This window comes from Phodopus roborovskii, unplaced genomic scaffold (genome assembly GCF_943737965.1).
Source record: "Phodopus roborovskii unplaced genomic scaffold, PHOROB, whole genome shotgun sequence".
NCBI classification, from domain to species: Eukaryota; Metazoa; Chordata; class Mammalia; order Rodentia; family Cricetidae; genus Phodopus; species Phodopus roborovskii.
The window spans coordinates 20,485,061-20,507,500 of record NW_026126549.1 but is presented as its reverse complement, the minus strand read 5'-3'; the positions used below and the strand labels follow the sequence as shown (position 1 = coordinate 20,507,500).

Here is a 22,440-nt window from a genome sequence, read left to right as displayed (position 1 = left end):
CTGTGATTGGCTTCGATGGCCACCTCGTACACTGCCTCAGTTTTCCCTGCAGTGACGTCAGAGTGATGGGTGAGGTGTTTCTCCTGTCTAGGGTGCCACGTTCTGAGTCTCCAGAAAGGAGAGAACAGGCTCCAGGTGACAGGTCTCTCAGCTCTGACAATCCTTCCAGGCCCAACAATCACAGGTTCAGCCTTCAGAGCTGGACTTAGTTGGTGCTGAAGAAGGTTTGCCCCGTATTCGTTCACTCAGTGAGTAAGCATCCTACCCTACCCCAGGCGCTGAGCAAGGTGTCAGGGTCAAGCAATAAAGAAGAGAGATGGGGACAGATACCGCATAGAGTGGGAGACTTCAATACCCCCCTCTCACCAGTAGACAGGTCATCCAGACAAAAACTAAACAGAGAAATGCTGGCGCTGACTGACATAATAAACCAAATGGACCTAACAGACACAAAACATTTCACCCAAACACAGAAGAAACCTTCTTCTCTGTACCTCATGGAACTTTCTTCAAAACTGACCACATACTGGACCACAAAGCAGGTCTCAACAGATACAAGAAAATTGAAATAACTATTTGTATCCTACCTGACCACTACAGATTAATGCCGGATACCAACAGCAACAGCAATAAGATGTCAAGATAAATCTGAATTTCAAGTAGATGATAATTATTCTTACTTGTGAGCCTATCTTAAGTATTTCACGGGATGTACTTATACTGGAACATTACTCCTTGTTTGTTTAAAATCCAAACTTAGCAGATCACCTTCCATTCTACTTGGCAATGCTGATCTCACCTCTTTGAAGAACAGCAGGAGGGTAAGCAGGGATTTGCCAGGGATTCAGATATGTAAGAGAGCCCTGGGAGACAACTTAGACCCCAGTCCACACCATCTTCTCCCTCTCCACTCAATTTCTAGTTGCTATTAGTAAGATCATGTCCATCCCAGAGCCTGGAATTGAGTGACATTACCCAAGTAGAACAAGCAAGCAATATGCAAGTGCTGGACACTCAGGACTTCCTGATCTCCCCTGAACTTCCATGCCTGAGTCACTCATACCCAGGGACACCACCCCAGACTCAACGGCTTCTGGGAAAAGACGGGTGTGGCTGTGAGGCTGAATTCAGACCTGGACAGGCAATAGCAGATCTGCATGGAGCCTCATCCCACTGTTAGGCCTGTATCTTCTGGAATCAGAGGATCTTCTCAAACCCTCCATTCCACAACACCAAAGCCTAGGCAGGGCTCAGTGCTTCCAGATACTAAAAAAAATCTAAAAGAAAAACTCCAGAAAGGCAAGGTTAGTATCTTTTCCATAGTCCACACAGGTGTGGTATTGATCTGTAACTTAGAATAGATCTGTACCACAGATAATGGAATTGAAGTTAAGTAACAAGAGCTGCCCATGTAGGCCTTGTGCCAGGAGGATGGGGAAGTAGCTCAGTGGGTAAAACACTTACCTTACAAAGCTGGGGCCAGAATTCAGGGCCCCAAAGTCCATGTAAAAGCCAGGTGGGTATGGCAGCCCACCTGCAGTCCCAGCGTAGACAGGGTACTGACAGTGGTAGATAAATTAAATAGCGAGCCCAAGCAAGCTAAACAATTTGACAAGGCTCTGTTCTTAGGAAGTGACAAGACTTGTACCCAGCACTGGGCATCAGTGGCACACGCCTTTAATCCCAACATTTGGGAGGCAGAGGCAGGCAGATCTCTGTGAGTTTGAAGCCAGCAAGTTCTAGGACAGGCTCCAAAACAATACAGAGAAACCCTGCCTCAAAAAACAAACAAACAAGCAAAAAAATTGTGCCCAGATCTGACCTCAAGGTGACAAAGCCTCAGTCCTAGTCCTGAAATCCAACCAGAAACGATCTGTCTTAAATAGCACTCTATCCCATGACCTCATTTTACAGATAAGGACAAGTATGGAATAGCGAGGGTTAAGAGCATGGGTTCAAGGCCACAGTGCCTGAGTTTACATTACATCTGTACTTTACATCTATGTGATCCTGAGCAAGAGTTTCCATGTCAGCATCTTACGCACAAGATAGTGAGAGCTATTACACAAGACTGTGTCTTCACAGTTGTTGGGAGAATGTACCAAAGTTTAGAGGGAAGTGAAAAGAGACAAATGCATTCAGCAAGACTCCCATACTACCTCCATAGCCCTAGTCCTGGACGCCAAGTGGGCGTGCAGGGAGACCTTAACCCCATGGCGGTCTGCCTAATGTTTCCCACAGAGTTGGTCTCTGTAGCCCAGACTGGCCTGAGATTCTGTAGCTCATATTAGCTTAGAATTTTCAGTGATTCTCTAAACTGCTAGACTTTTAGGAAAACGACCAGGTAATCACTCTTAGATTACCCCTTTGCATTTTTGTGTTAGATTGGGCTTAAAGCTTTGGTGACCTTGGGCAAGCCCTCTCTTAAGACCTCCCCATCTGGATGGTGTGTGTGTGTGTGTGTGTGTGTGTGTGTGTGTGTGTGTGTGTGTGTGTGTTATTTATGTGCACTTGCATGTGGAAGGCAGAGGTCAACCTTGGGTGCCATTCCTTAGATTGCTGTCCACTTTGTTTTTTGAGACAGGCTCTTGTTAGCCTAGAGTTCATTGACTTAGCTAGGTTGGCTAGCATCAAATCCCAGGTTCTCCCTGTCTTTATCTCCCCAGCTCTGGAATTACAGGTATATGCCAGAGTGTTTTTGGTTTTTTTGTTTGTTTGTTTATCTGTTTGTTTTGTTTTTTAATGTGGGTTCTAGGGGTTGAACTTTGGTTCTCATGTTTGCCTAGAAAGCACCTTGCTGGCTGGGCTATCTTTCTAAGCCCATTTTCTTCCCTTCTTAACCTTAAAACTATTTATCTGAAATAAAGACAGAAGCAAGGTGAAGACAAAGTCACAAAATGTTCAGGAAGCCAGGCAAATGATACATGAAGGCAAGAGAATCTCTGAGAGTTCAAGACCATCCTGGTCTACAAAGTTAGTTCTAGGTCAGCCATGGCCACACAGCAAGACCCTGTCTCAAAACAACCAGCCAAACAAAACTGACACAAAAAGTCCAGGGGCTGGACCTTGGAAATGGTTAACTTGATATCTTGGTATGGCTGGTGTACAAGTAAATGATCTAACCTAGAGATTAGATTAGTGGTGTGAATGGGAAATCACTGAAAAATTCCTGTTAATTAGGCTGTGTGTATTAACCACATGCTTTGTGTCTGACATTATTCAGCACCCTAGGATAAATACCTCATAAATAAGATCCCCCATGCTAGAGCTCATCTTGTCCAATCACTTCAGGGAGGGGTGTTCCCAAGGAAGTGACTGTTGAGTTAAGATCTGAAGGCTGTTTGGAGTTGACTTGGGTATACAAGATTAAGTGGAACTGCTTTAGAGTCCTCAAAGTTGATACCCAGCAGAAAAATTGACCTGCTCATGGGGATCTTTGTCAGAGCTGCCAAGAAAATTTCCTGAGCCCCAGGATTTTGTTGGCTTGCTTTGGGTTGCTCTGTAACCCATGTAGAACTGTGACTGGACCTTGCATCTCATGCTGGCTTAGAACTCTCAGTGACCCTCTAGACTTCTGGATTTTTAGAACGATCAGGTTTTATCACTGTTACAACTTTCAGTAACGGCACATCAACTCCCAAGTCTGCTCATATCAAATATGAAGAAAACCTGAGTGTTGCTTCTGTGAGAATGTGAAACCCAATCTAATTGTGAAGGTGTGGTGGCTCCTGTCTATAATCCTGTCACTTGGAGAGCTGAGACAAGGGGATTGCCAAGAGTTTGAGGCTTTCCTGGGCTACGTGGGGACTTTCAGGCCAGTCTGGGATGCCAAATGAGTCAGTCAGTCTGTCTCCTCCCCCCAGAGTATAGTAAACAAATCCATCGTGGAGGGAGGGGCTAGATAAGTCAAAATGGAAGGACGTTTCCATGAAATACTTGTGGATTTGTCTGATTTGGCAAAAAAATATTTCTTCAAATACACCAACTTTTCCAGAAAACAAAGACAGACCAAGGAGCGGTTTCAGATGGGAGTTGACTAAAGAGACAGGGCTACATCAGTGTATGTGAGCCATCTGAAAAACACTGAATATGAACTATTCGATGATTGTGTTACATGGATGTGACGCTCCCCAAATTCCACTACTGTACTGTGACTATGGAGGAAATGTCCTGTTCAAGAAATACAGAATGAAGGTTGTGTGGACAAAAGGGCATGCCTGAAACTTCCTTCTGACAGGTCACAGAAATAGAGAGAGATGCAGATGTGACAACATGTTAATAACTGGTGAATATGAATGAAAAAGGCATGCAGTTCTTTGTAGTATTTCAAACTCCTACTAGCTTTGAATGTTCTTCTTTTCTAAATAAAAAGTTTGAAGTATTGGCAAATAGAGAGTGGTGTCATGCCATGAGTAGCCCAGACTTTGATGGCCAGCAACAACCCAGCCCATGTGGGCTCCAGAACCCCAGGGAGTGGTGCACCCCACCATCTCTCTAACAGGGAGAGCATACCTCTTCTGTGTTGGGGACATTGGCAATCTTTTTGGAGTGTGCAACATGGCCCACAACACCCATGTCCAGAGGGAAGACGATCTCAGAGTCGGGCATCACCAAACAGTCTTCCAGGACAGCATCCTTGTGGACATTGAAGAGCCTGGTGGCTAACTCTGCAATGCCATTGCGGGTCCTGTACATGAACAGGCTCATGCGGTCAGCCCGTAGGAGAAAGCAGAGTTTCTTCATGACATTGAACGTGCATTTCTCAGCCTGTAAATTCTCCTGAAAGTCCCGCAGAAGGTCAAAGATGATTTCACTCTCCTCCACACTATTCACAGTGTGGTAGTTGCTGAAGTCCACCGCTGCTTCCTTGGCCCCAAGGAGGTCTGAGATGACCTTCCCCCGGTAGTGAAAATTATAGTATTGTTTGGCAAAGCCAATATTTGAGTCCAGGAATTTTTCTACCTCCTCTGCTGTTACCTCACCCATGGCTGGGACTCTTTCCAGCTGCTTCCAAGGGGAGGGGTTCAGGCTTAGGCCTTTTCAGGGCCGTTTCCCAGCAAACTGAATTCAGTGTGCTCTGATTCAGTCTGGACTTCTCTGAGTCTTGTCTGTAAGTCTCACTGAGAAGGCCACACAGGATCAGGAGCAAGCGGAGGGATTAAGTCATTAATACTTCCCCAGAATAAGAATTATGAGGATCAGCATGTTCCAGATGCCACTGGGCCCTGGGAGAGAGACCAGAGTAGCTCCTTTTCTCCCCTGGTCTGATAGGAGCTTAGATTTGATTGCATAGCACTCAGGCAGAGGATGCCATAAGCAGCTCAGAGCAGCCTACTTCCTATATTGGTGGCTTCCTTTGGACCTGTGACATCCATGCCTGACAATTACTATTTAGGAGATTGGTTTGGCTTCTTGGTCAGTCAGAAGAGCTGACAAGTCTATCTACAGTCCTCCATGAAGGAAGGACTGAGCTTTGACACAGCCACCTGCAAACCTTCGGATTCCTTCCCGCAACGGAACCATCCACTCTTGCTGACAAAATGCCTTGACAAAGAGCAGCTTAGGGAGGAAGGGGTGTGTTTAAGTTCATAGCTTCAGGTTACAGTCCATCATTGGTGGGCCAGGGGAAAGGGGTCATGGCAGCAGGAGCTTGAGATAGATAGCCAATCACATCACATCCACCATCAAGAGCAGAGAGAGAGAGAAAATGCATGCATGACTGCTTGCTTGCTTGCTTGCTTGCTTGCTTGCTTGCTTGCTTGTGCTGCGCTGGACTCAAGCATTCCCCTACAGTTCAGAACCACTGCTTAGGGGATAGTGTTTCCCAAAGTAGGCTGTCTTCTGCATTAATTATCTTAATTAAGACAACTCCCAAAAGATATGCCCACAGGCCAATCCAGTGTAGACTATCCCTCTTTGAGACAATCTTCACAGGTAGTTCTATGCTGTGTCGATTTGACAACTAAAGCTAACCACACCACACTCATTCCCTCTTTCCCTAACCCTCCAAGTGTGGGGCTTCAGTTGCCATGGTTGTATCAGTGTACACAGGTACATCATGATCTAACAACCCTTGGCCCTGATTTCATAATTTCTGTACACAAGTCTTTCTTGGGTTTGGATTTCAGTGATGTTCTAATTTTAGAATTCTAAGGGCCCTTGTTAAAAAACAAAAGAAAAAACAAAAGAAAACCTTCCTTAGTTATACTTTTATTATAAAAATAAGGCATGCTTTCTATAGAAAATACTGCAAAAGGACAATTAAAAGCACACGTGATCCTACTGTTCAGTTGTAACCTCTGGTTAACATCTGTTTTTTCCAGAAAGGCTGACCTTTAGAAGTCTATTTCCTTTCAACTTGTTCTTTCTCCTGGTGCCTTAATGATCTTTCTGATTCTAGCCTGTGCTTCCTTGGGTTGTTCATCAGAAATGCACACCACAGCCTGGGGGCTATCAACTCCAGAGAACCTGAAAATACCAGAATCCTCCTTGATGTATCTCTCCTGCACAAAAGGAGGTAGGTAAGAGCTCTGTCTTCCTGGGTGAGCCTTGTTTAAGGTTCCACAACAGCCCTATGCTGTGAACAGTGCCTTGTAAATACTGTGTAATGAATGATTATAGACAGTTGCTGGCCCTTTGAACTTTGTAAAGGGACTTTATTGTAAAGTGAATTACTTCCTTCCCTGTAAAGTGTAATAAATTCTTGAGGGCATTGTACCCATTTAGTACTATGTACAAAGGTACCCCTCTCCACCCAGTGGTAAACCATGACTTCTGCACAGGTTAGCTTTGCAGAATTCTCAGTTCAGCACGTTTGTGATCTTCATCTCTATCTCCACGTGTGATGTTATTTGTTCATTCTTGTTGCTCCTCGGCATTCTCTTAATGGGGTAAACAAGTCACAATTTACATACATACATACATACATACATACATACACACACACACACACATACATCGGCTTTTTAAGACAGGGTTTCTCTGTATTTTTTTGGAACCTGTCCTGGAACTAGCTCTGTAGACCAGGCTAGGCTTGAACTCACAGAGATCCACCTGCTTCTGCCACCAACGCCCAGCTTGTATATTATTTTTTAAAGGGGGAAAGAACCAGATGCCATAATTCACCTGAGCATCCTGTTCCCTCTTTCCCAGTTCCATGAAGTCTGCAGGTGATATGGTTTTATTTTCATTCATCATTTCTTGTTATCTTAGTCCAAGGAAGCACCACAGCTCTTTCTCCATTTCCTGTCATCCCTTTTCATTTCCTTAGTTATTGTATTTGTTCTTTCCAGCAATTCTCTTGGCTTTTCTCTCTTGTCCTCCTCTCTGTCTTCCCCCACTGGACTGGGAGCTTCATGAGGGCAGGGACCTATCAGGGTTTGTTCCCTAGGTCTTCTCCCAGGACTGTCTGGCACATCATTGGTGTTCAGCATCTTTTTGTTTTTAGTTACAAGTTTTACATGTCCTCGACTACTGAACTTTATAAAATATATAAAGACAAAAAAGAAAATAAAAATGATTTTTTGCTTACTAAAAGGTTTTTAGAAGATTTACATATGCCATACTGTAACATGCTTTTCCTTCTTCACCAGATACCATGAATGTCTTTCAAAGGTACTTCTTATTTCCTGTAATGACTATAGAGTGTTCCTCTGTGTTGCGACAGCATCTTCTACAGCAAGATTTCTCACCTTGGCCCCACTGACATTTTGAGTCCAGGAATTCTTCATTGTAGGAGGCTGTCCTGTACACCAAAGATACTTACCTCAGTTTCCACCCACTAAATGCCAGAGAAGTCCCCTGACATTGTAACAATTAAGAATAACATGGACATTTCCCTACATCCCCTGATTTGTAAATGAGTCTCTGTGGTTAGGCATTTTTGCTTCCTTTCAACAATATTTATTTTTATTTTTGTTGGTTGTATATGCCTGCAATTATGTCTGTGCATGTGTGTGCTTGTGCCTACAGAGGCCAAAATAGGGCATTGGATCTCCTGGAACTGGAGTTACAGACACTTGTGAACACCTAATGTGGGTGCTGAGAACTGAACTCTGGTCCTTGACAAGAGTGGCAAGCACTCTTAGCTACTAAGCCATTACTCCAGCCACTATAACTCAGTGCCTGATTTTTCTAGAATTACCAATGGTGTAGTCAGCATCATTATAACTTTTAGGAATAATACCTGCAAGTAAAATCCTAGTCCCCAGAGGTTGTAGATGTCTAAGGATTTGAATAAATAATGGCATTTCCTTGTCTATAGCCTAGTGAATAAGAGACTTTTTCCACCTTTCTGCAACAGCCTGTTGCCTATTTACCCTGATATGACTAGTACTACAGAATATGGCTCCTGCAGTCTTTCTAAAATCTTTTTTATTATATATTGATATATATATATATATTAATTTTCTGGGCCAGTGGATATGAGTATACCATGGTGTCTGTGTGGAGGCCAGAGGATAATTTGTGGGACTCAGTTCTCTCCTTCCCTCATGTAGGTCCAATGGATTGAAACTGGGCCATCAGTCTTGACCTGTTGAGCCATCTTGCTAACCCCTCGTAGCCTTTCTTCCTTTGTTTTCCACAATTTCGTGCACATATTCTAAGATCCATTCTGATATTGTTTTTCATCCATTTGGGCTTTGCATTTTATTCTTGCTGCTCCCCACCAACCCTGTCCCTTGTACTCAGCCTAAGTGTCACTGCCTCCAAGGATTGCTCTTTGGTGTCCCAATACATTATTTTCCTGTTCAGGACCCCCCAACACATTGGTTTCCTTCCTTTTAAAGGGAATTTCTACACAGGTTGTCTTATATCTGTACATGTGTACTTTTATAAAGGTCAGTTCCTTGAGTAAAATTCTACTCAATTAATAAGGCATTTATTTTATTTTTTGACATGATCTTGGTGTCTTGCCCAGGTTGAGCTCAAGTGACCATCCTTAGCTTCCTGAGAACCTAGAACTATAGATGTGTGTTTTGGCTTCAGACTAGGTCTAAAAGAATGTCCCAAAGAGGCCAGTCCAGAACCTCTCCTATAGTGTACCACCAAGCTTAGTTCTGATTATGAATATTGGCCTTGTTTTGTAGGGTGATATACTTTTTGTTTTTGGTTTTCTGAGACAAGGTTTCTCTGTCTGGAATTAGCTCTGTAGACCAGGCTGGCCTAGAACTCAGAGATCCATCTGCCTCTGCCTCCAACACCCAGCAGGATGATAGACTTTTATTGCCTTTTTTAATGTACCAGAAGAAGGTAGGCAGAACTGTGAAAGAGCATGGACTTCAGTGGCAGCATGAGGTGGGGGATACTTTAGGAGGTAGGGCCTTGTCGAAGAGACTCAGGACATGGGGCCTTCACCCTGCTGAAAAGATAGTATTGTTGCTAGAATGGAGTCAGCTGCTCTGAAGATGGATGTTACAAACAAGTCAGCAGCTCAACTCCTCTTCACACCACCACCTAATGTGAGCCACGTAAATGCCAACATAGTGTTTCTAGACCTCCAGGAATGTGATCTCAATAAACCTCCATGGGAGGGGAGGGTGTTGCATGCGTGTGCACAGATGCATATGTCCATGTCTATACCCATGAAGGCCAAAAGTGAATGTTGGATCTTTATCATTTTTCACCTTACTTTTTTGCTTGTTTGTTTGAGACAGTGTCTCACTATGTAGCTCTGGTTGGCAGGAGGGATCTCTATGAGTTAGAGGCCAGCTTGGCCTACAAAGTGAGTTCCAGGCCAGCCAGAACTACATAATGAAAACCTGTCTTGGTAATTATAATCATAATCATAGCAATAACCATCATCATAATGATAATGATGCACCATCTGGTGTTTGTCTTGTGTAACCCCTACCTTGTGCAGCCTTTGCCACTAATTGCAGAATCACATTAAGTCTCCTGTGTGTCTGAAGTTGCTCCCAGATCTCCTCCTTGCTCACACCCAGATAAGCACTCACCTACTTTCTTTTCTGTTCTGGACATCTCCTAGGACTTGAATTATGCAATGTGTGGCTTTTTGTGTCAGGCTGTTTTCTTCCTTTTCTTTCTCTCTCATTTATTTACTATTTATTTTTGAGGTAGCGTCCCATGTAGCCCAAGCTGTCCTTGAACTCTCCGAGTTGATGTAGTAAAGGAAGGGTTTAACTCTTGATCCTCTTGCTTCCAGCTCCCAAGTAGTTAGAATCATGGTGTGCACCACCACACCTAGTATAACTTCTCTCAGTTAGCATAACATATCCAAGGTATTGATCAACCCTTGATTCCTTTTTATGTATAGTTACACCACAATTTGCCTACTCGTTTGTCAGACTGGATGTTTCAGTTGTTTCCACTTTTGGGCTGTGTGTTCAGTTGTTTTTCTCACAGCTCTGACCAAACACGGGGGAAAACGACTTACATGGGGGCAGAGTTTATTTTGGAGACTTTGAGGGTCTATCATGTTGAGGAAAGCATGGCTTCAGGAGTGTGGGGCAGCTGGTCACAGGAAAACAGATGTAAATGCTGGTATTTAGCTGGATTTTTCCTTTCTGTTCAATCCAGAACCCTGGCTCAAGGTGTGGTACTGCCAACCTTTTAGGGCGGATCTTCTCTGCTCTGTTAGACCTTTCTACTGCCACCCTCAAAATAACACATGCAGAGTGAGTAAATCCTGTCAATTGTCAAGGTTAACAACCATCATAGATGTTATGAACAGTGTGTACAGTATTTTTATAAACATGTTTTCCGTCGTCTTGAACATATTCAGGAATGTAACTGCTGAATAGCAAGTGATTTTTTAAGATTCCAAGTTTTAGGGTAAAGAAGATGAAACCAAAGAAAGGAACAGGGACCAAACAAGGAAGTACACATGATGGGGATGTCCTTCTGTATATATGTTCTCCTTATTGGTCTATGAATAAAACACTGATTGGCCAGTAGCCAGGCAGGAAAGATAGGCAGGGGCTACATTACAAGACGAGAAGCCACCAGAGGGAGATACCATGTAGGTACCAGGAAGATAAGACATGCTGGGCGTTCTCTAGTAAGACAAGGCCATGTAGAAACACATAGATTAGTAGTTATGGGTTAATAATTAAGAAAAGGTTAGCCAGTAAGAAACCTAAGCCATTGGCCAACAGGTTATAAGTAATAGATACCTCTGTGTGCTCATTTGGGGCTAAAAGGCTTCGGACCAGGTGGGACAGAAACTACATACATGGAGCTGGGAGAAGTGTTTGTGGGGGAGGGGGATGGGAGTGGGGAGGGAGATGGGAGTGGGGAGGGGGAATACCATTTTGGAAAGACTGGGGCTCTGAAATCCAAGGTCTGATTGAATAAAAATGGGCTAGTTAGCATATCAGTAGTCATCATAAATTGCAGGGCTGGTGTAAGGTTTTCCACAGACAAGACTGAAGAAGTTGGGGGTGTCTGACCAATCTCTAAAAATCTGTTGTGAGAGTGCCAGCTTGTTAAGGAAAGTTCCCAGGGGCAGGGCAAACTACTAAGACAAATAAGTTTTATTATAAAACCAAATGGCAGAAATTGGGTTTGGTGTATATAGCAGTAATTCCAGAACTTGAGGGGCTAAAGAAGGAAGATTACTATTTGAGGCCAGCCTAGGCTACATAGGAAACTTTGAGCCCAGTTACAAGCTATACACTAAGATTCTGTCTCAAAAAACAGAAAACTAAACAAGACAGAAGATTGTTAGGCATGGTGTTGCATGCCTGCTATTCCAGGACCTGGGAGGCTGAGTCAGGGGACTGAGAGGTAAACATGTCATGTACTATGTAAATTATTTAGACACATTTTACTTGGCTACTGTGGGGGATTAAATGAGATAATATACTATATAATACAAAGCCATGAATGTGAACATTAAGCTGAACCGAATGAAACTGACAGAAATTTCATTTCCATACACAAATGGTTAATGTGTTCAATTTGATAGTATTCAGTTATTTTTCATTATTTTAACTATGAAATACTTGGCTCCCTGTATAGGTAGGTAGTAAGCTTCATGACATTGGTACTAAGTTCTGTGTTAGTTACTGTTTTAGTGCTGTGAAGAGACAGCATGGCCAAGGCAATTCTTACAAGAGAAGGCATTTAATTGGGGCTAGTTTACAGTTTTAGAGTGTCAGTTCATTATCATCATGGCAGGAAGCATGGTGACTCGGAGGCAGGTGCTGGAGCAGTAGCTGAGCACTATACCCTGATCAGTAGAGAGAATGGACCTAGCATAGGTTTTTGAAACCTCAAGGCCCACCCCCAAGACACACTTCCTTCAACAAGGCCACACCCCCTAATCCTTCTAACCCTAATCCTTTCCAATAGCGCCACTCCCTGGTGACTAGCCCCTCAAATCTATGAGCCCATGGGGGACATTTAAACATGACAAGCATCAGCATGTGCATGGGAAACTGACTCTGGAGCTAGGACAGCAGTAAGGAGGCTGTTGCAAGAAGGAAACCCTGTGAGCCACACTGCATGATGGGACCAGTGGGGAAAGCCTGGGTATTCTCCGTGTCCCTGGGATTCTGTAGGAGCCAGCCAGTGTCCCCTGTACAGGACATTTCACTGTAATGTAAGTGATGCTTTAGCCTGCATTTCCTAATGGAAGGAAGACCCTCCTCTTTTGGACTTAAACCCCACCTCCTTCGGGAAGCCGCAGAGGCACAGCTGCCTTTGGAACTGCTGGACAACTTTGTAGGCTCCGCCCTCATTTTACACATACCTTGGCTCACTCTCACATTTTACTTATTCTTACCCTTGACCTAGAGTTGTTGTCAATTCCTGTGTGCCTACCTATTGACTGATTTTATTCAGCTAGATGGATTTCCTGTTGAATTTGGAATATCCTTTCTGCTTTGGTTGAGGAGCTAACCTAGGATCCTCATGGTAACATGGGTAAGCCTTGTCAAGCTTTGCTCTTATCTTCACCTTGCTTTGCTTCCCCCCCTCCCAGTATCAAATTCAAAACAAAACAAAAAACCAAAATTCTTTATTGATTCTTTGGGAATTTCACATCATGTGCCCTAATCCCACTCATGCCCAAGTCGGTCCATACTCCCCCTCACCTCTGCAGCACCCACCCCAAGAAACTCTTCCAAAAAATATAAACAAGACAAAAAAAAAACTAAACAAAAAACAACCCACCTTGCTCCTCCATCTTTCCAACACCTCTTCATTCATCCTAGTGGCATTGCAGTGAGTCACTGGTCTGGTTCAAGGCCTCTGCCTCTGTCTGACACACCACAGTCACCCCTCTCAGATACCCTGCTATTGCCCTGAAATGTTTTTTTCTTTTAGATTTTTATCTTATTTTGTGCATGAATGTTTTGCCAGCATGTATGTGCCCAGTGTTCACAAAGCTCAGAAGAGGGCTTCAGATCATCTGGAACTGGAATTAGGGATGGTTGTGAGCCACCATGTAAGTGCTGGGAATTGAACCTGGGTCCTCTACAAGAGCAACAAGCATTTTAAACCACTGAGCCACCTCTCCTGCGAGGATCAAATTCTTTTTTCTTTTCTTTTCTTTTCTTTTCTTTCTTTCTTCCTTCCTTTTCTTTTCTTTCTTTCTTTTTTTTTTCTTTTTTCTTTTTTTTCCTTTTTTGAGAAAAGTTTTCTCTGTACCTTTGGAGCCTGTCCTGGAACTCACTTTGTAGACCATTTTTTAAGTTAGGAACTTTGGGTATATCATAGTCTGTTTTCTAGAACTGCAGCAAAATACTTGAGACTGGAATTTACAAAGAATGAAGGTTTATTTAGGTCACATTTCTAAAATTTCACGAATCCAGTGCTGTGGTGAAAGCAGTTGTAATTCCTAGCCATCATGTAAGTGTGAGCAGGATAGATCACTTGGTAAGGCAGGAAGCCAGAAAGTTTCTGGAGCTTAGCTTACTTGTTTTAGGTGATCTGTTGCCTGAGTGTACCTCAAAAATGACATTAACCCCTATTATTGAAAGATTTTAGTTTGCAGAGCAAGGATGTGGGAAAGGGGCAGGAGAATAATTCTTGCAAGCAGAATATAGAAAATCATAAAGAATGGACGTTGACATGGGAGGAAAAGACAGAAATTATGAGAACAAGAAAGGTTACTATGGTGATGGGGCTAGGCTGATCTTGTTAAATAGGGCTAGCTACTAAATCATCAAACCTTTGTGGAATAATTGAAGGCTCTAAATGTACAGCCAAGAGAAAGCCAGAGTATGAAAAAAAGTTTCTCACAGATCTTGGCCCACAACAAGGAAATAGGCCCCCAACCCTGGAACAAATGATTCCAGATAAACAGCCCTGACTGGGTCACACCTGGCCAACAACAGTCTGGGGCCTTTCCAAGACATTGTATGGTTTTTCCTTTAAAGAAGAACAGGTCATACCTGGGTGATCTCTCAAACATGAGATTATACTTTGTAATCAATCACCTTGTGCCCCATGCATGTATGCTGATTTTCGGTCTTTATAAAAAGGAGCCTAAACCCTTTGAGGGGTGTGCAGCTTTCTCCGGATTGCTGACACCCGAGTGTGCACTTGTTTAATAAACGCCTCTTGCTTGTTGCATCTCCTGGTTTTGGTGTTTGTGTCTCGGGGCTCTCCCATCGGCCCATCAGGACCCCAGAATTAGGGTCCAACATTACAAGGAATGTCCCAGTTATTTGTGCCCCACCCTCACCCCTTCAAGGTCCCACAACTTCAGCCTACTGTTGTAATTTAAGAAAAGCAGTGTGTGAGAGAGAAAGACGCCATGCACCATGCAACAGGGTTCAAGCAGAGGGTTTATTTATTTTTTATTATGGAAAGGGATCATAAAAGTGGGGAAGGGGAGGGGTGACTGGCCTCCAGAAACAGGAGCAGTAGGAGAGAGGAAAGAGGGGGAGACAGAGGAAGGGGGGTAAAGAGAGGGAGAGAGAGGGGAGGAGGGAGGGAGAGAGGGGAGGTGGGCAGGGCCCTTTTAAAAGGGAACACAGTATATAGTGAATATGCACAGGAGGTGCTCTTAGTGACTACAGCTGAGAGCCTATCCTGTCAGAACCCCAAGGAAAGGCCAGCACAGATACCCACCACACTAAGGACCAACATTCCAGCACAGGAAACACATTCACAGAAAATCAGGATCCTCCTGAAAGGCACAACCAAATGAGATCTCAACTGTGCACTGTACTTTTGACAAAAGTCTGGAAAGGCAGCCGGCAGGCTCGCACATTTAAGCACCAGAGCCAGAAAGAGCTGAGTTCGAATCCTATTCCTCCAGTGAACAAATTTTTGCCTTAGGGGAAATTATTTAAATTACTTTCTCCATTATTGATAAGGGTGACACTTATTAATAGAACTTATGTATTAACCAACCGGCAACTGGGTGTCAGGAAACAGAGCTATTAAAAATGATTATGTAAGCCAAGGATGAGTCGGTGTTCATCAGCTTTCTGTTGCTGTGATAAAGCAGCTCTGACCAAAAGCAACTTAAGGGGAGAAAGGAGCTTATTTGGCTTCCAGGTCACAGTTCATCACTGAGGGAAATCAGGGCAGGAACTCAAGCAGGAACCGAAGCAGAGACCACCAGGAACACTGCTTACTGTCTCCTACTCAGCTAGTTTTCTTAGACATCACAGCCACACCTGCCCAGGGGTGGTGCTGCCCACAGCGGGCTGCACCCTTCCTCATCAATTACCAATCAAGACAATCACAGAATAGCCACAGCCAGTTTGACCAAGGCAATCCTTCATTTGAGGATCCCTCTTCCCAGTTGATTCTAAGTTGTATCGAATGGAAAATAAAGATGAATGAGGATAGGTGGTGGCAGATATGCCCATTTCTCTACTATTTTCTTTTTTTTCTCTTGAGGTAGGGTCTCCATAATATCTCTTTTCTGTTTCCAAATGCCATTGGGCCTGGTTCGCCTTCTCCCTTCTCTCTCTGTTTTTTTTTTTTTTTTTTTTTTTTTTTTTTTTTTGTGTGTGTGTGTGTGTGTGTGTGTGACAAGGTCTCAGACTCCTGAATTCTGGTACTAAAGCTGTGCACTAGCATATCTGGTTCCTTTCATTTAAATAAACTTTAATTATCCTCTCTCTTTATAGTGTACATGAATACACATATAGGTACATTTACATGATATAGGAAATTGAAAAATACAGGCAAATGAAAAGAATACCCCAGATACCACTTAGAGGCACACCTTCCTTTCCCTCCTGTCTCTTTCTCCTCCCCCCTCCCCCCTCCCCGCCTCTCTCTAAGTCTTCCATCTACCCCAGGCTGGCTTCAAACTCTCTATGTAGCTGAGGATTCTTTGACTGTGAGTCTCCTGCCTCCAGTGCTGGGCTTACAGGCATGGTCCACCATGCAGTGCTGGGGATTGAGACCAGAGCTCTGTGTGTGCCAGGCAAGCACTCCACCAACTGAGCCACATCCCCAGCCCCCAACTTTCTTTCCCAAACACATAAATTTTAAACAAAACTGCGGCTGCACAATACATCATTTTACATTTGATAACACCAGCACCGTTAGGTTTTTTTTTTTCCCCCAGTTGATTTTTAACAGCCTCATTGACTTTCACTAGGTGGCTGTATCATAATTTATTTAACATATTTTCAATGGTTGTTTAGGCTGCTTTGTGTGTGTGTTTTGTTTAGTTACTGTCTTAGTTTCATTCTCTGTTGCTGTGAGGAAGTCCTGACAAAAGTGATTTAAAGGAGAAAGGGTTTATTTGGCTCACAATTCCAAGTTGCAGGCTATCATTATAAGGATGAAGGAGGAAAAAAAAAAACTTGAAGCAGCTAGTCACATTATACCTACAGCCAAGAGCAGAGAGTAATAAATTAATTCGTGCATGCTTACTCATCTCACACAGCCCAGAATCCTCTGCCTAGGGAATGATACCACCCACAATGGACAGATCTCCTCAACTAGTTTAATTAAGGAAATATTTCACAGGCAGAGCCGGAGCCTCACAGGCAGAGCCGGAGCCACTACTGCTGGATGATTCTACTTCATGTGAAATGGTAATTAAAACAAACCATCACAGTATCTTTATTTTACATAGTGTTTTGCTACTACCATTCAAGTGCTGGGATTACAGGAATGTGCCACCATACCCTATTTTTTTGTTCATTTTCGTAGATTTTTCATTTTATGTGTATGAGTGTTTTGCATGCATGTATGCAGGCATACATGTGTATGGCAGATGCCCCTGGAGGTCAGAAGAGGGCATCAAATCCCCTAGAGCTGGAATGACAGATGGTTATAAACCATCATGTGATGAGGGATATCCTGCTACAGTCATGTGGGTTCTAGGAACTGAATCCAAGGCCTATGAAAGAGCAGCCAATACTGCTGAGACACCTCTCCAGCCCTTGTTTTTAATGAACACTTGTATAATTAAATGTCTGTATATTTGTTTGATCACTTTCCTATTTTCCTAATCAAACTCTTGATCAAAAAGAGAACAAGTCTGTTTCTAATCCTTTAAGATGTTGTCTTGGCTATCTGGCAGAATTTAAATAAATAATGCAAAAGTCAATATTTTAATGCCAAGATCATATTTCATTTTGAGTGTCCATTTCCCATAATTCTTAGCCTGTGTTCCTGAAAGCAATCTGGATACTGTGGCTTGTGACTACTTATTTTCTGTACCTAAATATTTACAACAAGTGATGTGCTCCTTCACACTGGGTGCAAGAATCACATTTCTCTTCTTTCTCCAAATCAAAGTTTATATGTTCCAAGTGTCCACCCCACAGTGCTGGGAAGACATTCAATCCCAATTGTTATAACCGATGGCCCAGCAGCTTCTGACCATGGGAAAGTCTGTTTGGTCAGCCCCGTTAGAGTCTTGTGGCTGTGACTCCATTTTGCTACCACACACATGCTTCTCACTCAAGATGGCATGGCCCCCAAATGCACTGAGTCATCTCTCTCAGCTGGAGCCCAGGAGCTCACATTGCCTCCAGCTAATATGTATCATGAGTTACTCTTTGATGGAGATGTTTAGGACAGAATAATGGCTTATACATGTGGCTCTCAGGCTGCTGCCCCAACTTCCATGAACTTAAGACCAGCAGAAGGGAAAATGCTCAGGCGTAGACAGGTTAAAGAGATCTAGGTGCTGTGTGGCCAGCCTGCTGACCCATCGTTAAAGCCGATTATTGGCAGCTCAGCAGCAGCCAGGAAACTCGTTATCTTCCTCTGTCCCTGTGGTTGTTCAGAATCACTAGAGTACCAGTGAGGGGAAGGTGGATGTTCAGACCAAAGCCCAAACTGTGAAACTTTTTTTAGAAAAATTATTTATTTTATGTACATCGATATTTCTTTTTTTTGCCTATGCAAGTGTGCCAGATCCTTTAGAACTAGAGTTACAGACAGATGTGAGCTGCCATGTGGGTGCTGGAAATTAAACCCAGGTCCTCTGGAAGAGCAGCCAGTGCTCTTAACCACTAAGGCATTTCTCCAGCACTCCATGGAATGTTTTGAATGGGCAGATCCAACAGGAAGCTGCAGCTGGGAATGGGAAATGGGAGGGAAAGCCACCATGGTTGACCCACGGTTTCTTTCTGGCACCTTCCCTGGCACTGGACATAGCCAAGAGCCATCTGATAGCTTCCACTTCAAAATTCATTTCTGTTCTGTCACTACTTGGTGGTGGTGTCATCCTGACAAATAATACCTTGACGAGTATCGTGACTCTCAATTTCTTTGTCTGTAACAAAGATTAATACAGAATTTTTAAAAAGACAATTGTCTTTACTAAGTTTGACTTAACTTTATTGGTTTCTCTTAGTTCAGAGATAAGAGAACATGGGGTTTCTCATTCGCTAATATGACTCAAGAGAGTGGGTTTTGCTGGGCAGTGGTGGCACACACATTTAATCCCAGCATGTGGGAGGCAGAGGTAGGCTGATTTCTGTGAGTTCAAGGACAACCTGGTCTACAGAGCGAGTTCCAGGACATCCAGGGCTACACAAAGAAACCCTATCTTGAAAAAAATCCAAAAAAGAAAGAAAGAAAGGAAAAAAAAGGAAGGAAGGAAGGAAACAAAAAGGGGAGAGAAAGAAAGATCAGCTTTGTGCTCAGCTGTAGCAGATGACACATTCTGTCACTTATTACCTGTAGGACCGCAGCAACTCACCCAATGTTTGAGTCGTATTTCCTCACAGTGAGGTATGGTTCACACCTTTAATCACAGCACTTGGAAATCTGAAGCAAGGTTACTATGAATTCAAAATAGCTTGAGCTTCAGAGACCTTGTCTCAAAACAAAAGCAAAACAAAAGACTGACAACCTGAATTTGAACCACATGGCCACATGGTAGAAGGGAGGAGATAACCAATTAGACCTCCACACCGGTAACTTCTACCTTACCTCCACAAATAGATGTACCAAAGAAAAACTTTTGGAGCATTAAATATTTTAAAAGGAGAAAAATCATAATACCGTATTTTCTCAAGCCCCCAGAACAGAATAAAATAATGTATTGGGCCGGGTGTGTGTGCGCACACCTTTAATCCCAGCATTTGGGACTCAGAGGCATGGATCTCTCCTTCATGCAGCAAAAACAGCACAGATCATGAAAAGCCAGGAAGGTGCCAAATAAGAGCTGGGGTGAAATTTCATATCTTTACATTTCCATTGACACTTTTAAAAGCATCCTCTGGTTATTGAGCTCTTCTGTGGTGAAAGAGCCCTGGGCCAAGAGCCTGTGGCCACTGGAAGCCTTTGGAGGCGAGCTGGGCTCAGGAGCCCAGGGATCTTCCACAGCCTGCTGGAGCCAATGGAGGAGACGGTGGGATCCCCAGATGTCTCACAGACTCTTGACGCGTGGCAGTCAGTCCAGAACAGCCAATCGCGAGGAAGCGAGCGACCGAGGGGCGGGGCGATCACTGTCTGGTCGGCGTCATTGGCCGGCGGTCGCGCCGCCAAGCCACGTGACTGCCACGCTGCTGCTCTCGCTGGGCTCCTTCCGCACCTTCCCGCGGGTGAGCGAGGCGGGCCGCCTGCTTGGGGCCGGGCTATGGGCGGTGACAGTGGCCAGGGCGTTAAAGAGAGGCTCCTTCGCAGCCCGGCCGCCTGTGCCCTTGCGGCGTGGTCCTGGCAGTCCGGTCTTACTGGAGGACGCGCCGCGGGAGCCTGGGCGCGGCGGTCGGAGCCTTGAGGTGAGGACAGGAGGCGGGAGGGGAATCGCCGCGCTCAGCCGGGTGTCTGCCTTCAAATGGGACAGGTGCTCCCCTCCTCGCACTTGGGCACAATTGCAGTGGGCTGGTGTCCGATCTGAAAGGAAGAGCCATTTCCACTTTCCACTCCTGGTCAGGTACAGCACTCAGTACAGAAACCCTTTTTTAACGCTTATTGGAGTTGGGATTCTTTCAGCGGATAGGTGGATTGACACACTACGAAGTCACCGAGAAAGTGAACCCCGCCTTTCCCCAATGCAGGCTGAGTCCTTTTCTTTCACAAACTGGGGTTCATCGGTAATTTAGAAACATTCAGAGTCTTAGGTTCTCTTTCTGGAGAAATAGTGGAAATAGTGTTAGTTAGTTTTCTCTTTTGCCTCGTGGCTTTTTTTTTTTGGCTGTAGGGTTGCTGGGGATTGAACCTGAGGCCTCCCCCCAAGTGTGCTTCTGAACTGTGCTCATAGCAGTATTATCTAGAACTAGTGTGATAATACTGTGTTGGATATAGAAGAAATTCTTGTTTATGGAAATTAGCTCAGTAAAACAATGGAGGGTCATTTGAGAAATTTAAGATTGCCGGAGACATAGGCTAACAGTTATTATGTATTGCATAAATACATCTGGCTCATGTACTGAGATCTTTCTTGTGTGAGATACTTGGTAATCTCTCCATTTTATAGGTCAGAAATTGATGACAAGTAGTTTTCATACAGTACCACAAAGCTTTTGAACGGTAGCTGGAATCTGAATGGATATCTGATCTCTCCTACTGATTTGCCAACTCTGGTCCTAGGCTCATTACATCCACATCACCCAGAATACAGAAGGCTTCTGTTTCCTATGATTTGCAGGGCAGGCCCAAGAATCAGCATTTTAATCAGCAATCTGCTGAAATCACCTCATGGTTCTGTAATGTGCTGCCTCCTAGAGGAAAAGCTAGAGATAAACATCTTCGGGGCTTTGGAGCTTCAGATTGTATCTAGAGTGAGTTTGAAAAGTAAATAGTGTAAACTTCGAGTGAGCAAAAACCCAAGTATATGCTTAATGAACTATAGTGTTTTGATTCAGCCTTGATTATAATATCTTGTACAAACAGATGCATGCACTTGGTGAGTTAGATGAGAATAAAGGAAATAAATAATTCCCTTTTCTTCCTGCAGAGCTCTTAAACTGTCATTCCTCCACTCTACAAATACTTGTGAAGCACTTAATAGGTGTTAGGCAAGCACATAACTTAATAGTTTAAGTAAAACTTAATAGGTTTGAATTTAAAGTAAGTATCAGGGCTGGGAAGATGGCTCCGTGCTTAAGAATGTTTTGCTGTTGCAGGGGACTTGAGTTAGGATCCTAGGACCTGATGGGTGCCTAACAACCACTTGCAACTCTAAGGGCATCCTCACTCACACTCACACATGCACACATACATGCATACACACATATGCACATGCATACATACACATAATTAATATGCATTTCTAAGTGAGTATAAATATGAGGTGGCATGGGGGGAACGTCAAGCCAAAGAGAAGGGGATGGCTCCAAGAGGCAGATCTGCAGATGGCAGGGGTGCTAATTTACATACTGTGTTTAATATGAAGCTGATTGGTAAGGTGACATTTGAGAGAAATAAAAAAGAACAAGGTGTGAATGTATAATTGAGGTAGGGCATTCAGCTAAGAGAAAAAAAATAACAAACAATGGAAGGAGCCAGAGCTTGGTTGGTTGAACTCATCTGAGATGTTGTTATGTTAACCAGATTATAACAGAGATAAATTTTATACTGTTGCTTCTAGTAGAAAATGAAAGAATTTTAATGGTACATGCATATAATATAAAACATAAACAGGAGGTTGGGGAGATGGCTCAGTGGGTAAGAGGGCTAGTTATGTAAGCAGGTGGACCTGAGTTCAAATCCCTAAGACCTATATAATAGTTGGCCATGATCACTGCAAGTGGCATGCTAGGTGGAAACAGGATCTCAGGTGTCCACCAGCCTGCCAACCTAGTTAACACAGTGAGTATTGGGTTCAATGAGACCCTGTTTCAGAAAATAGAGGGCCATCGAGATGGTTTAATGGGTAAAGGCAATTACTGCATTAAGACTGAGTACTAATCTCAGTAGAAGGAGGTAGAAATCTAGAGGATTCCACAAAGTTGTCCCCTAGCCTGTATACTCATGCATTGGCACATGTACACATAGAATAATAAAATTTTTAAATTAAAAAGGCATGTACAGTACAGCATGCACATATATACACACACATACACATGGCTATTAATTAATTTCTAATTAAATATA

General features: G+C 43.6%; 2 protein-coding genes across 3 annotated transcripts in view; one reads left to right on the top strand and one right to left on the bottom strand.

Moving 5' to 3' along the window:
- Positions 1-5,095, bottom strand: part of Pde6a (phosphodiesterase 6A) — a 64,940-nt gene extending 59,845 nt beyond the window's left edge. Inside the window, exon 1 of the mRNA XM_051201025.1 lies at positions 4,513-5,095. Within this exon, the coding sequence (XP_051056982.1) occupies positions 4,513-4,986 (474 nt within the window). The 5' untranslated portion in view covers positions 4,987-5,095. The remainder of the gene's footprint in view (positions 1-4,512) is intronic.
- Positions 5,096-6,412: 1,317 nt separating this feature from the next.
- Positions 6,413-22,440, top strand: part of Slc26a2 (solute carrier family 26 member 2) — a 28,202-nt gene continuing 12,174 nt past the window's right edge. The window contains exon 1 of one of the 2 annotated variants that reach the window (XM_051200789.1): positions 6,413-6,517. The gene's annotated coding sequence lies outside the window, so the exon portion shown is untranslated. Of the gene's footprint in view, positions 6,518-20,102; positions 20,124-22,440 lie in introns of those variants that run through there. The other variant, XM_051200790.1, reaches the window with a different exon arrangement.